At 36.9% G+C, this 15,637-nt stretch overlaps 1 protein-coding gene across 1 annotated transcript in view; it reads left to right on the top strand.

Moving 5' to 3' along the window:
• The window catches only part of scin (scinderin), a 16,738-nt gene extending 1,704 nt beyond the window's left edge, over positions 1-15,034 (top strand). The window contains exons 2-16 of the mRNA XM_066673799.1: positions 1,398-1,552; positions 2,223-2,384; positions 3,597-3,746; positions 4,504-4,596; positions 4,699-4,831; positions 5,838-5,926; positions 6,072-6,287; positions 7,906-8,039; positions 8,178-8,268; positions 10,043-10,213; positions 10,732-10,909; positions 11,348-11,469; positions 12,641-12,718; positions 13,175-13,235; positions 14,591-15,034. Of these exons, the coding sequence (XP_066529896.1) occupies positions 1,398-1,552; positions 2,223-2,384; positions 3,597-3,746; positions 4,504-4,596; positions 4,699-4,831; positions 5,838-5,926; positions 6,072-6,287; positions 7,906-8,039; positions 8,178-8,268; positions 10,043-10,213; positions 10,732-10,909; positions 11,348-11,469; positions 12,641-12,718; positions 13,175-13,235; positions 14,591-14,742 (1,985 nt within the window). The 3' untranslated portion in view covers positions 14,743-15,034. The remainder of the gene's footprint in view (positions 1-1,397; positions 1,553-2,222; positions 2,385-3,596; positions 3,747-4,503; positions 4,597-4,698; positions 4,832-5,837; positions 5,927-6,071; positions 6,288-7,905; positions 8,040-8,177; positions 8,269-10,042; positions 10,214-10,731; positions 10,910-11,347; positions 11,470-12,640; positions 12,719-13,174; positions 13,236-14,590) is intronic.
• The last annotated feature ends 603 nt before the right edge of the window (positions 15,035-15,637 follow it).

Here is a 15,637-nt window from a genome sequence, read left to right as displayed (position 1 = left end):
CATCTAACATACAATTATGTCCCATAAACATCTGGTCTTAGAGCAAAATATTCAAAACATTTACTTCATAGTAAAAGGAACAAATTTAAACTAAAAAAAATGTTAACACTACAAGATTTTACCCCAGGTTAGATTGAACGGTCCTTATTTGTGTGTTCTGAGTTGCAAGGAGAGTAATAGTAGCTAGTTACATTTGCTCAAGTACATGTACTTAGTTTTTTTTACAAATTACTCATTGTTAAATGAAATATCAATGTATCTATGAATGTTCATTGATACACTCTGGATAAGGGTGTCTGCTATATGCTTTAAATGTAAACATAAAGTGTATTTTCCTGAGTATTGTGACCCTGCCTCCTAGCTCTGTGCTTTAAACTGTAGTATATTTGGTTCTTAAGGAATCTGATTCTTACTCAGTTATTATTTTTACATTCTTATGTAGTTGCTACTTCTTTTTTAAGTTCAATCTTCTGATGACGTTTGTGGTGCATTGTGGTCAGACTCTGAGTGTGTAACTTTAGTATTCTTTTTAAAACGTTCCTCTGTAACCCCTTTAACATATACTTGAGTCATTAATTTAAGTAACAATACATTTACTTTTTGGCTTATGCTGCTCTGCCCACCTGTGGACATGAGACAATATGAGAACGGTTCAATTAAAGTTTATGCAAAATGCTGTTACTTCTTAATCTCACTGCATCTAATGGAGGTCAATCGACCTCACTGCCGTTTCCCTGTCTCTTATCTGTCTTCATAAAAACACCACCCATTAGGAGTCATTGACCACTAAGGATGTAAATGGATTCTTAATGGCTTTCCTGTGCATTGCATTCTCATATTAAGGATGTATTTGCCCTAATGCAGCTAGCCACATAATGGACAGTAGCATATCCAAGGACTTTTGCACAGAAATGTGATGAAACACAAAGCTTCTATGCTTATCAGCTCAGCATTAAACTTGACTGGGTGCAAAATATGAAACTAAGTGCTGTGAGAGTTTACACTGTTAACAAAGTGGGTGCAAACAGCTACATGTGAGTGTGAAAACGGATGTTCCATTAAAGTGCAACACTACTGAAACAAGGCCACAGATGCTTACAGTACTTTTTTCAGGCCACTAAAAACACACATACAGTTGTGTGAAAAGGTTTTAGCACCATTGGTCAAATGACCTGCATTGTTTTTTCTCTAATGGCAAAAATGTACACACAGAACCCAGTGCAGCATTATTTAACACATTCAATTTTCAAATCTATGTATTTGTTGAATTTAACTTAAATTGTGGCCTATATGTAACAACACAGCAAAAAGTAAACACCAGGAAACATTCTCTTGAATTTGACCTTACAGTCTTGTTCTGTCTGTGTGGGTGTATGGTGCTCTTTGTGCGTGTTCAGGCAAGGAGTGCACTCAGGATGAGAGTACAGCTGCAGCCATCTTCACTGTCCAGCTGGATGACTATCTGAGAGGTAAACCTGTTCAGTACCGTGAGCTCCAGGGCTGTGAATCCACTACTTTCACCAGTTATTTCAAAGGAGGTATCACATACAAGGTATAAACACAACTGTCACTTAAACCTCTGTTTTTGATGCTCACGAGGTGTATTCAGTTAAGTTCTAGATATGGGTGTTATGTAAAATTTACTATATGTTTATCTTTGTGTGTCAACACCTTTCTATACATTTATTAGATCTAGTAATTCACTTCTCAACATTATTTTTAAAAGTGATCTTTATTCTCTATCATTTGAGAATCTCTTTTCACTGAGATTTTTCTTTTTTCATTTGGGAACAGCTGCCGTTCAATGCAATTCAATATAAATATTCATTTAGTGGTCTCAGAACAGCACAGACAAACGCTAAGAGAAGCTCTATATTGAAATATATGTGCTGAGACCATAAGATGATTATTTAAAGTAAACTCTGCTAGTATGACCAAAGTTTAATTCTTAGAACATTATATTTGCCATGAAACACTGTTTCCTTGTTTATCCTGGTCTCCTGACTTATAATGGCTCACTTCTTAAGACTGAAGTTAGAACACTGTTCCAAGATCAGCAAATAAGTGCCTTCCTGCTGCAAATATTCCATTTACACAGTTCTACATAATGTGCTCAGCTGAAGAGACACTGTTTATAAAGGAAGGACTGACTCACAGAACTGACAGTAGAGGGAATGAAAAGCAGAGTTTGTTTTCTTGCTTTTTTTCTAATATGACTCCAGGCAGGAGGCGTGTCATCAGGGTTCCAGCACGTGGTCACCAATGACATCACAGCCAAGCGGCTTTTCCACATCAAGGGTCGCCGAGTGGTCAGGGCCACAGAGGTGCCTTTGGACTGGAAAAGCTTCAACAGAGGCGATTGCTTCATAGTGGACCTGGGTGCGGTAAGGCCTTGTAGAAGAACTAATGTAATAAAGACTTCCTGAGAGATGGGATGGTTTGTTACTTATATTGAAGTTCAAATGAGTTCATTATTCCACTTTCAGTTACATAAAAAAATGAGTTTACCACCATTTATTCATGATCAAGACACTCACTAATTTGCTGCCAATACTGCTCCCAGATGAGTCAAAAGTAGGCAGCAAAATTACCAATTTCCCTTGATTATCACTAGATTAATATGATTAGATTTATTTAATACCATATCACGACATTTTTAATATTCAAAATAGAGAATTGAAATAAATTGAAATATTACATGCATCTCCTCCGTATGTCTCTTATCCATTGTCTTTGCTGATCATTTTATTAGTTACTTAATTTAAAAATGAAACATTAAAAGATTAGCTTAGGTATAGTTGAAGATTAATGTCCAATTCGGTATAGACTTTTATTCTGTTTATGTTTTGTATGAGTTTATGACTATTTATAGGATATTTGAATTTCTCTGAGCCATGTCTATCTGTGTAGTATATATTTAGCCTTAGAAGAGACAAGACTCATGAAAATCTAAGACAAGAACATTTCTTGTTTCTTGTTCCACTAATAAAATATTCTGAGATCTCATTTTCACAGACTGTCAAGGATTTATATTTATATGTCCCCCAGTATTAAACAGGATCTACAGGATCTCCTGTCCAGAATATCCACAAGAAATATTTGCTGTAGAATTTCTGTTGGTGGAAATTTTCGTAAGCTTAGTCTGAAGCTTCAGTTACTGTCAACATAAGTAATTACACCACAGTTCAGAGACGTTTATTTACCACGTACATGAGGTAACAGTCAAACCCAACACAAAGTGAAATTAGCCCTGATAATATGCTGTCATTTTGTTTGAACTTTGGCATTAATAAACGTAAATATAGCAGAGTTTATATTAGAGTGTCCCTAAAGACAGGAAAGGTTTGAGATATGCTATCTATAAGAATGTGCTAAAATGCTGTGACAGATAATGCACTGAACTCAATAAGTGACTCATTTTGAGGCCCTAAACAAGAATATCATGTGACATTATGGTTTTATGGCAGTTAAATGGAATCTCAGAATAGGACTGTATTATCTAAAGTAATGTTAATGACATTTTCATGACACACAACATATATATATATATATATATATATATATATATATATATATATATATCTGACCCTCTCCAGGTGATCTACCAGTGGTGTGGCTCCATGTGCAACAAGTTTGAGCGGCTGAAAGCAGCCCAGGTGGCTACTGGTATTCGTGATAATGAGCGCAATGGCAGAGCTCAGCTGGTGATTGTGGAAGAAGATCGTGAACCTGCAGAGATGATCAAGGTGCAGCCCAGTTTAAAAATATATCAAATATATATTGGGGCTCTTGAGAGAAAAAGACCACATACAGTGTAGGCTTTAGCAAACATGGTGCTCTGTAAACACTGTTAAAGTTCAAATGTACCAGCCAAATATGGAAACTAAGCTGCGAAGGCAGCCTCTTCACAACTCTCATGGATGTGATTATTTGGTGAGATCAGCTATTTAAAGGCATGCACAGTTTGGGCAGTTTCCCCAGGACAGCATAAAATAAAGCAGCACACGAGACTAAGATTATCAGAGCTAATCCATGGGTAAGAATGGTTTGAGGCCTCTCAGCATTGGGCTGTGGAGCAATGGAACTCTAAAGTAATGGAGCTTCATTCACCACCAGAGCGATGAGTCGTAGTGCCTTTGGTGAAAAAGAAAACTAATAATCCAAAATCTGTATAAAACCATACAAAATCTTTTGTGCCTACGTGCAATGAAATCCTTATCAAATTTAGTGTAGAAGACTAGACGCTGTTACTGCAGCAAAATGGGCCAAACAACTTATTATTTCCCTTTATTTCAGAAGAAAGTTTGCATGAGCTGTCCACAATACAGAACAGACAATCACAACAGAGGTCATTTACATATATTTGTCTTACGGTAAGAGAAGCAGCCTGTTTAATTTTAAGACATTAAAAGAGGCAGGCACATGCTCATTTAAAAATGCACCATGATTGAACATAAATTGCTATTGTTAGTTAATATCTGCACTCTTACTGAAATGTCACAGGTTCTTGGTGATAAGCCAACCCTACCAGATGGTGATGATAATGATGACATTGTGGCTGACATATCTAACAGGAAAATGGCAAAACTGTACATGGTGAGAAAGTGTATATGATAGTGCATTTGAGTCAGTGAAAGAATAATATACTAACACAAATGCAGTGTGGAGCCTCAATAAAATTGTACTTTTGTCTATTAGGTATCTGACGCAAGTGGAAAAATGCAAGTGTCTCTTGTATCAGAGGAGAATCCCTTCTCGCAGAGTCACCTCTTGTCTGATGAATGCTTCATTCTGGATCATGGCAAGAGCAAGATGATCTATGTGTGGAAAGGTACACCCAGCTTCACCAAGAAATATTTAAGTCTGTGTTCTACCCTCAGGCTGAGAAACATAACATTACAACTGTTAGTAGATGTTGAAAATTCATATTTTTTATGTTCATTGTCCAAAATGGGGCTTCAACACTGATGACTCGAGGCAAGCATGCGTTTACTCAGGATAATGCACTCAAAGAGATTATTTACAAATCATTTTAATGCGAGAAGATCTTTGAAACTCAGTACATTTAAATTTTTTTAGAGATCTCTGTGTTAAAGGAGAACTTCCAATTGTTCCAATTGAAATGTTTCATTATCCGTAGCCACATATTCAGTTCAGGGTCACAGTGTTCCTACCTGGAATCAATGGGCGCAAGGTGGGAACACACCCCGGGGGGGGAGCGCCAGTCCTTCATTGGGTGACACACACTCACATATTCACTCACATCCAGAGGAAACCCACACGGACACAGGGAAAACACACCAAACTCCTCACAGACAGTCACCCGGAGTTAGACTTGAACCTAGGAGCTGTGTGACTGTGAGACAACCTGCTGCACCACCATCTGTAGAGTGGTTTGATATATAACTGAAAAAGCTCAGTTAATTAGATTATTTTACAGTGGTGATTATAAGAACCTAGTTTTATAATGTATACACATTTATTTTTGTTTATTCTGGAAAAGTGAACCTGCATGAGCCCTAGCCCATGTGTGTTATATATGTAATGGTAAAAATGTTATATATTGGTCAACTAGAGAAGACTGGTTTGAAGTTCCTGTCAAAAACAACTGTGAACTCTGACTTGGTCATTTCCTCTAGAATAAAAAAATTCACATCAAAACATTGTGAATGATTTTACTTACACATTAACCACTGAACTGTAAAGAAACCCTTCTAAAATTAGAATTTCCCAAATAGTGTATATTGGTAAATAAGCAAATTCTTGCTTGAGACCACGCTATTCCTGATTCTGTTTTTTTTTTTTTTTCTCAATTTCCCACTCCATGACTGACCCAGGTCGAAGTGCAAACCCCAGTGAGAGAAAAGAGGCCATGAAGACAGCCGAGGGCTTCATCAAACAGATGGGCTATCCTGCAAACACACAGGTTCACAACCCTTTGAAAATGTATTATATAGCTTCAAGGATCATGATGCATTTGATGCAAGTGTGATGAATTTGTGCCACCTCTTTAAAAAAAAGGAAAGAAAGTTGCACACGAAATGATCGGAGCACTCCAATGTTACACACAGATCCAGGTTCTTCCAGAAGGAGGTGAGACACCCATCTTTAAGCAGTTTTTCATGAACTGGAAGGATAAGGACCAGAGTGAGGGTCTTGGCAGGGTCTTTGTGACTGAACGGATTGCCAAGATCCAACAGGTGGAGTTTGATGCCTCTAAACTTCATGAGTGTCAACAAATGGCAGCACAATTCAACATGGTGGATGATGGCTCTGGAGAAACACAGGTGAGCTGCATAATAGTTCTGAAAGTTGCTGGAGGCTTTGTCTTGTGTTTGTGTATATATTGATGGGGTGGGGTGATTGTACAGCAAATAGATGGAGGTAATTTGAGTGGTATTGACAGATACAGGATTATTATAAGGGGCAAACAGTGTCATTCTAATACTGAGTAAATAGATGGAATAGAAAATGAGCACATAATTTGATCTCAGCTTCAATAAATTAAAATCCTCAGAGCAAAAATATGTGGGCAGGTACAGATAGTCACTAGAATTTGATTTAACCTGTATTAACATTTATAAAGTGTGAGTGAATGTGTGTGTGTGTGTGTGTGTGTTGCCCTGCACCCCTTCAGGGTGTGGTCTTGCCTTGTGCCCAGTGATTCTGGGTAGACTCCGGACCCACTGTGACCCTGAGCTGGATAGGCGGTTACAAACAATGAATGAATGAATAAAATTCAGAAAGTCTTATGTGTTGCTTAAGACAGTAAACCCTGCTTATACCAGCTTTGAATTTTTGGAATAAACCTTCATACATTTGTATATAGGTTTATGTCAGTTGTCATAAAAGGCTTCTGTAGGTGGGTGACTTACAAACATTCAAACATATCTGTGTTCCCCTTACACACAGGGACTTACAGGAAGGTTTATGCAATTTCCAAGGGACCAGCAATGGTGCAATCACCACAGAGTAAATACAAATCAAACCTGCCATGCTAGTTTTCATTCACTTAGAAAGTAAATATGTGTCATACACTTTTATCTGTCATAAAATGTATCTGAATATATTCTTATACTACAAATCCTCTGAGGTGGCAGTGCTATATGGGTGCATGTTAGAGCAATAGGTTTATGATTTAGTAGCATGTGTAACACTTTGCTGATTCTGTAAGTTGTTAGGTATACGCTTAGTTCTACTTTTTAAAACATCTTTTTAATTGATTTATAATTCCTCCATTTGCTTGCGCTTACTGACATTTACTGATCATTGGTGACTGTTCTTGTGCACTAGTCTATGTTTATGGCACCCTTAGATTTACCAAACCATATTTTATCAGGCCTACAAACAGGAAGTATATATGGCTGTTAGTGTCTTTTACTACCCATATCCTCCCGTTGCTATGTGCACAATTGTGTCTGGCAGGGAATCATTGTTTATAGAAGTAAAGCTCTGAGATACAGATCAACTCTGGTAGGGGTGTTTCAGCCATTTTATAAATGGTATGAATAGATTTCATTATCCTGTCTGCCATTTTGTTCACTACAGACAAAAACAGTTCCTTCTCAAATGCATTTGACAGCACTGTTAAAACAATATTTAAACAATGATACACAGTGTCGGTGAAGTGAAGAAACAAATAGCGCTTTTGGAGCATTTTTGAGGAGTGAATGTGTGTGTAAGTGACTGAATTACAAGCTCGTTTCATGAGAGTTTTACATTAAAAGAATAAAAAATGTCAATACAAGCAATAGGGTTAGAAAAAATAATAATTAGAGTCAGAAATTGGGCTCTTGCCAGTATGTATGTAAGCATTTATCTGCGTATAACTTACTAGTTTCAAAAGAAATGATACTATATGTAACAGGCTCCTACTGATCAATATGTTGCTTGTTTTATTTTAAGGTTTGGAGGGTAGAGACTGGCAGCAAAGGAGACAACAAAGTTCCTGTTGACCCAAAGACATTCGGACAGTTCTATGGTGGGGACTGCTACATCATTTTATATACATACAAAGCAGGACAAATCATCTACACCTGGTAGGATTCTCACCATTTTCTGACAAAAGTATCACACGTTACCTCACAAAATTTATGACCATATTCAATAATTCAAGAGATGTTAAAATAATGCAGCCAGAGTAACAAAGCTGTGGTTTTCTGTCACTCACTCTTCAGGCAAGGCTCCTGTAGCACAATAGATGAGCTGACTGCTTCAGCCTTCCTCACTGTACAGCTGGACCAGTCGCTTGGTGGGAACGCTGTTCAGGTGACTTGTGTGGACAGTCTTTTATCAACCACTAATATACAGTGATAAGAAAGAAAACATATATATACACACTATTCACAAAAGGTTGAAGACACTCATTATAAGTTGAATGAACACATGGTGATGGACATAGATGTGTAATTGCAAACACACAGCCTCTACATTATATGAATTGGGATGCTCTGGATGTGACTTTAATTTCACCATATTGGAAAAGCACAGGCTAAAGGGGTGTAAGGGTGTGTAGGCTATGCACTAGATTTCTATGAGGAACTGAAAACATTCAGCTTTGCGAATATTACTGTTATATAGTTATAACTCCACTCCAACATATTAGAGCTTGTTACTTTATCACAAAGTGGGACAACTCCAAATGATTGCCCTAAATTTTAGAGGAAATGTTGGATGAGCAGATGTCCATAAACTTAAAAGTGTGTACTATATAAAAAAAATGCTAGTATTAAAAAGCTATTAAAAGTGCGGATCTTTGAGCTATAGGAGATTATGTGGCAGTACTGTTTGTTAAGGTACAAACCAGCCATCAATAATGTATAGTTCATTAGCAGTAGTGAATTTTTATAGTTAAAGAGACTCTGGTCAAACTGAAGAATGTAATCTGTTCATCACACACTAGTGCTGTAGTAATCTTTAGGTAAACAATGGTATCTTGAAAGTAACTTCTGAAAATCTGCTAGTGCTTTAGAGTTCTTATTAATGATGAATGCAGAAGGAAGGCCTACAGCTGTTGTAATGGTAGTGAACAGACACAATATTGCATTCATATTGCAATACTGCATTCTATATATATATATATATATATATATATATATCAGTACCTACAGGAATTCTTGGTTGTCTTATTAGATATTTGTGTAATGTATGTTGGCTATTATTGTGTGGACTTGAAGAATTCTGTCAAACTGATGCAGCTTGTAAATCCAATGCTCCACTACAGAACACAGCATTACACAAATGAATTTAAACTAGATTATGTTATTGTGATCATCGTTTATATTACTAGTGTCAGGACCAGGCGGACACAAACGCTATAACACAACAGACTTTACTGAAACAAAAGGAAACCAACAGAGATACTTTAACAGACCAAGACTGAGAGACAGATACATAACTGTCTGACTGATAATGGAGGACAAAGGAACTAACAGACTAAGAAAAGACACTAACAGACTAGAGAGAGAGACAAACAGACAAACCAAACGAACACACAAAGCACAAGGAGTAGAATAATAATAAGAACCAGACAGACCTAAGAAGCACATGAAGGAAAGGAGAAACAGACGAGAGAGAATCAGACCAACCAAACAGGCAAAGCAAGGGCGAGGGAAGGGGAAAGTCCAACAATGAAGCCGTCACACAAATAACTTATATACACAACACAGACAAGGAAACCTGGGACAGATAACGAGGGGGCAGGACCACAAAGTAGGCAAAACGAGAGGGTGGAGCTAAGGCGGGACTAGGGCAGAGACAATAGCAACAAACAGAGCCATGTGCTAAATAAGCACATGGCGTGGAAAACAGACACAGGACAGGTCCAGGGTGTGAGAACTAGATTGAGATTTCATATTTCAGAGTCATTACCAATCATTATAAATGTCCTGCAATATTAATCTGTTATAATAATAATAATAAAAAATATTAATCATGATATAGAGGGAGTTACTATACTGAAATACTGTGTTTTCTTGTGGTCAAATTTCAAATTGCAAGTATGTATATAAATGGTGAATAACGTATCCTGACAATTACTTAGGTCCGTGTGACTCAGGGGAAAGAGCCAGCACATCTGCTGAGTCTGTTCAAGGCCAAGCCTCTGGTGGTGTATAAGAACGGAACATCCAGAGAGGGAGGGCAGGCCCCTCCGGCTGCAACCCGGCTCTTTCAAGTGCGCAGAAACCTGGGCACCATCACACGCATCTCTGAGGTCAGGTCCTACCCACACCTCATTTACACTCAGTATAACCCTTACCTTTCCCTAATCTTAATCCCTGTCTTCACTTTTGTACTTGTTCAACTTGTGTAAACAGGCTTTGACATTCACAACATGATATATTCTTTACACACACACACACACACAAACACACACCATCTGGATACACTGTCTGTATAATAGTGCCCATTTTGGATGAAAAAATATGTATTCTTTATTTTATAAACAACACATGATGTGGCATCTAAACCCTGTAAACAAGAAGGACCGCACTCAGTCCATACACATGATGCAGTAGAAACGTTGGGCATGTACAACTGAATTAAGGATGACTTTGGTGCCTCAACTATCCAAAAGCCCTTGAGGCCAAAATAAATTACAAGAACAAATGTAGGATCTTGTCTTAAAAATAACTAAAAATATGTTGAATTTAAGTCGATACACAAATATAAAGGGTTCATTTTATCATTCCATTTATTAACTGTGCGTGCATTTGCATTGATTTATAACAGGTTGAGGCCGAAGCATCAAGTTTGAACTCCAATGATGCTTACCTTCTGAAAATGCCTGAGGGAGATGCATACATATGGATGGGGAAGGGGGCCAGTGAAGAAGAGAAGCATGGAGCAAAATACATGAGTGAACTGCTGCAGTGTAAATCAAAGCACATCACAGAGGGACAAGAGCCAAGTAAGAGAGACACACTTAAATACAATACTCAGTTTATTAGGTACACCTACCTGGAATTATATGTCATTGGCAATTTAATTAGAAACATCAGAGATATGCAAGTAAATGGTTCATTATTTTCTGCTGCACAGACGACAGCAGTAGCTCCTCATTTTCCCATTCTCAGCACAACAGTGACACATAATAGTGGCATGTTAGTGTGTACTTAGCTTGTGAGAGTGTTTCAGTCAAATCCATATCTGCTAATAGCTGGAGGGACTGTAATGTGTACCAGTTAGAGAGGTGTGTCTAATAAGTAAGTGTTCATAATAGTCTGTGTACTGTAAGACCTGACTCTACAAACACATGTCCAGCTTATAAAGGCTTCTGTCCTTGAGGCCTTGAGCTTGGGTGTTTTATGTTAAATTACATGAACGTTATTGACCTTCATGTTTACAGTGGATTTCTGGAAAGCTCTGGGTGGAAAGTCAGAATACCAGTCCTCAGAGAGACTGGAGAGCAAGACAATCACACATCCTCCACGCTTGTTTGCCTGTTCCAACAAAACAGGCAGATTCATTGTGAGTATAGAGCCAATGACTAACAGCAAATTGTATGAAGATTTTGTTCTGCTTCATATTAGCCATGATGAGCGTGCAGGACTTTTTTTACTCTCCCTCTGGTCTTTGAGCAGATACATATTATGTTCTGTTAGCATCATATCTAATGTCTGCTGCAATGACATCTTGGATGCATGGACATCTTCCTTGGTGATGCTTGATCAGGCTTGTAGTGCAGCCATGTCATTCCTACATGTTTCAGGGCCTTTTCTTTGCTTTAATGCCCAGTCAAGTCAATGATCTGTACAGAAAGGGCACTATTCCCTGGCCCCAGTGAATACAAGCTAGCTGTTTCCACATAAATATCTTATTTTAAGGACATGCGTCATATTATAAATGCTGCCCTTTTGAAATAGCTTTTGGAAATTCACATATAGTAACTGGTAGATCAATATATCTGTCTTTATCACATTAACAGTGCTTAAAACTTTCATCTTTGCAAGACAGAGAATATCAATCAATCAATTTTGATTTATTAAGCAATTTTCACAACAGAAAGTTGTCAGAAAGCAGCTTTACAGAGATCAGGGTCAAAGTGTCTTATGAGCAAGCCAAGGGAGTGTGTGTGTAGGAAAAACTCTCTCAGTGCATGAGAAAGAATCTTTGGACTCATAATGCTCAAAATAACCAAGACTCATAAAGGGGAACCCATCGTCCTCTGGATATCAAGCTTCATTCTCAATTTAGACCAGAAAAAACCCCCACAGAGGTCTCAATGTGTAACACATATTACTTGGAATGTAAGAAAACAAAACTGCATCAGATTTCTAGGACACAACTTGTAGGCTTTTACAAGAATAAATCCCAGGAATACTCTTGTCCTGAAAAAATCCTGAAAACACATTTCTTAAAATGATTGCATGCTGCCATAACAGCAATGTTTGTACATGCTAAATACTGGGGGAAAAATAGCTGTACAGGCTTCTGTGTATTTTCTATTCTGTGGTTGTGTTTTTCTTTTTCCCTCATAATGAGGGAAACAGTTCTGAGAATGAATAAAATGCTTCTAACTGTAATTATAGTTTACATATTACATGATTACTATTGCTGTAATAAAGTATCAACATTGTAATAATTACTGACAACTTATAAGCAATTATCTCATGATAATGTATTTATGGTTCATACTCAGATTGAAGAAGTGCCAGGTGAGTACACACAGGATGATTTGGCAGAGGATGATGTCATGCTTTTGGACGTCTGGGATCAGGTATAGAATCCTTCTTTAAGCACAGCATACATTTATTAAGCATATGTGCAAAATCACTACTCAAAACACTTCTGGAGGCAGCACTGCGTTTGAGGCAGAAGGAACGTAAGCTTCCTCAGAGGCACCAAGTTACATTATCCTCCATTCAAGCATAAATTACTGGCAAGGCTTTTACACATTATGAAACAGAACAAAGTCTACAGTATATTTCACATATATTTTTTTCAAAGACATTTTGGGAAGTCAGGTGGAGCTTTATCGGTTAATGGCTCAGTATTTGACAACCATTTCCACAACCATTTTGAGTAGTGATTTTGCACACATACTCAATAAGAGCAAATATAAAAATATGTCACTTACATCTTAACAGATAGACACCCTCTACACGCATTCTCACTGTTTGTATCTGATGTAAACTGAATAAATGCCTAGTGCTTTAACATGTTAATCCCTCAGGTGTTTATCTGGATTGGAAAAGATGCCAATGAAGTGGAGAAAACTGAGTCAGTAAAATCTGGTGAGAGGCTCTTGTACATTTTTATATTAACCATCTCCCTCCAATAAATTGTAGCCCTTTAAACGTAATAATAGCTTTAACATCATTATGAGTGTCAAAATGGACCTAACAGCACTGTGGCACTACAACACAATTACATTACTGTACATTAACATTGAAACAATTATCATCTTTAGTCTTGCAAGAAAATAGAGTGCAGAAACATTAAAGTGAAACAAGAATCTAAGATCCTTAAAGTGATAAGTAAGTCAACATGTTATTGTTTAAAAAATTAGAGCCAATAAATGCACTAAACTTCTTCAGCTTATGTTTACTACCATCAGACATTTCTAGAAATATATAAGTTTGTAACAGTCGACCAACTTAATGGAACTTAATAGAACTTTAATGATTCATTAAAACTAATTGACACAATTCTCCACTTACCCTCAAGATAATTTGTTGGACGTGTTTAGAGCATCTTTCTCTAGTATAATATGAGAATTATAATTCATTCATTGTCTATAAGCACTTATCCAGTTCAGGGTCGCGGTGGGTCCAGTCCTTCACAGGGCACACTCACTCACACATTCACTCACACCTACGGACACTTTTGAGTCACCAATCCACCTACCAACGTGTGTTTTTGGACCGTGGAAGGAAACTGGAGCACCCGGAGGAAACCCACGCTGGATATGAGAATAATCACCCAAATTTTTAAATAAATTAAAAAAATTTAAAAAAAAAACTAAAAAAACTTTAAGTCATTGGCCAATTTACTTTCTTGGTCAAGAGAAAAACTGGAGAAACAAATGTACATTATCAGCCACCTTCCTTACGATTTCTGACCATCAAATTAGTGGTAAGGAAATAATTAAATAAATTAACTCTGAATTATGCCTTTAAAATATAGTGTCAAATGCAGCATAGTCTTAGACCGAAATCATGCAACAATAAATATATATAACAAAATATATATACAACAAGAGTATAACAAAAGCGTCAGAAGGTGTAGCAACATATGTCATAGCAGGCAAAAAAAATCGACAGTTATCACGTGTCCAAGAGGCAGCATAATTTATACCAGAATGCTAGACATCGCTCAGGCAAGAACTAAAGAAGGCTCACCGTCCATTGTGCATATTGCCTAATAAACATTACGTAATATACAAATATAACACATTATATTATTCGACCCATTTCAATAATAAAGCAATTGTCTAATTGTCCTTTTCCTAAAAAGTTGCTATTTCTGATATACAACACTTTTGTTTGACTGTGACTGTGTTTAGCTGAAGTGAATTCAATGAAGCACAGCAATTCTGAGGTGAGAAGAGAGTGAATGATGTCTGACAGGGTTATTTGTCCTCCTACAGCTAAGATGTATATTGACACAGACCCATCAGGAAGAGATAAAGGGACACCTGTGGTGATTGTGAAACAGGGCCATGAACCCCCTACCTTCACAGGCTGGTTCCTGGGGTGGGATTTCTCCAGGTGGGAGACTGACCCTGGTCAAACACAGTGAAGCTCCATTAATGGTTCCAGGAAATGTGGTGGCATCAGATAAGAGACATACAGTTACATTAAAAGTTTTTTGTTACCAGAGGTTTGCAGCTGATGTAGTAAATTATTTTTAAGTTTCATTTAAAGATTAATTATATTATACAGTCATAATTTACTGCAGTGTATCACAGATCCTGAGACTGATATAATTTTTTTATTTTTCTTAAGTGTTTCATGTTTCGTTCAGTTTTTAATGAATCTGAATGCATTTTTCCCCTGCATTCCTTTTGTATGTGATCTTAAAAGAAAAATAATACACATTTTATGCTTCAAATAAACTAAGCTTAAACAAAGTTTTTTTCTGATTTCTTGTTTTGTATGGCATTCAGTATTTTGTACCAACATTCACTCATTTACAAGCACTTAAATAAAAATTGTGTGGATTAGTACCATTGAGAGTATTTGAAAATAGCACTTCATAATATGAAGTATATTTTTTGAGAAAAATAAAGGCAAGTGGGGCACAATCTAATATGGGGCTAAACTTGTTCATGTAGTTCATCAGTTTCAAGCAAAACATATATCGGGAAAGTATTTTCCTCTTAGGGATGTGTGAATATGTCACAGAACTCACATCAATATTATTTTATTTTCCTAAGACTTTCTTGGCACTGTATTGCACCGTTCTGGAGCATGTACACAACTAATAATGAGACGGGAATAGTTTTAACACAGTGTTACAAACCAAATTAATCTGTGATAAAACTCTGCCCCAAATAAATGCAAAACAGTAATTTCTTTGGAAATGTATAAACACTTATTCATTAAAACATTCAAAAAGATATCATGTATAAAATCAAGTTTATTGTGCTACATTTTAAAATGAATATTATTTTACCAGTGTTTGACACAGTCTT

Source organism: Hoplias malabaricus, chromosome 6 (genome assembly GCF_029633855.1).
Source record: "Hoplias malabaricus isolate fHopMal1 chromosome 6, fHopMal1.hap1, whole genome shotgun sequence".
Taxonomy (NCBI): domain Eukaryota; kingdom Metazoa; phylum Chordata; class Actinopteri; order Characiformes; family Erythrinidae; genus Hoplias; species Hoplias malabaricus.
This window is presented reverse-complemented; position numbering and strand designations above follow the sequence as displayed.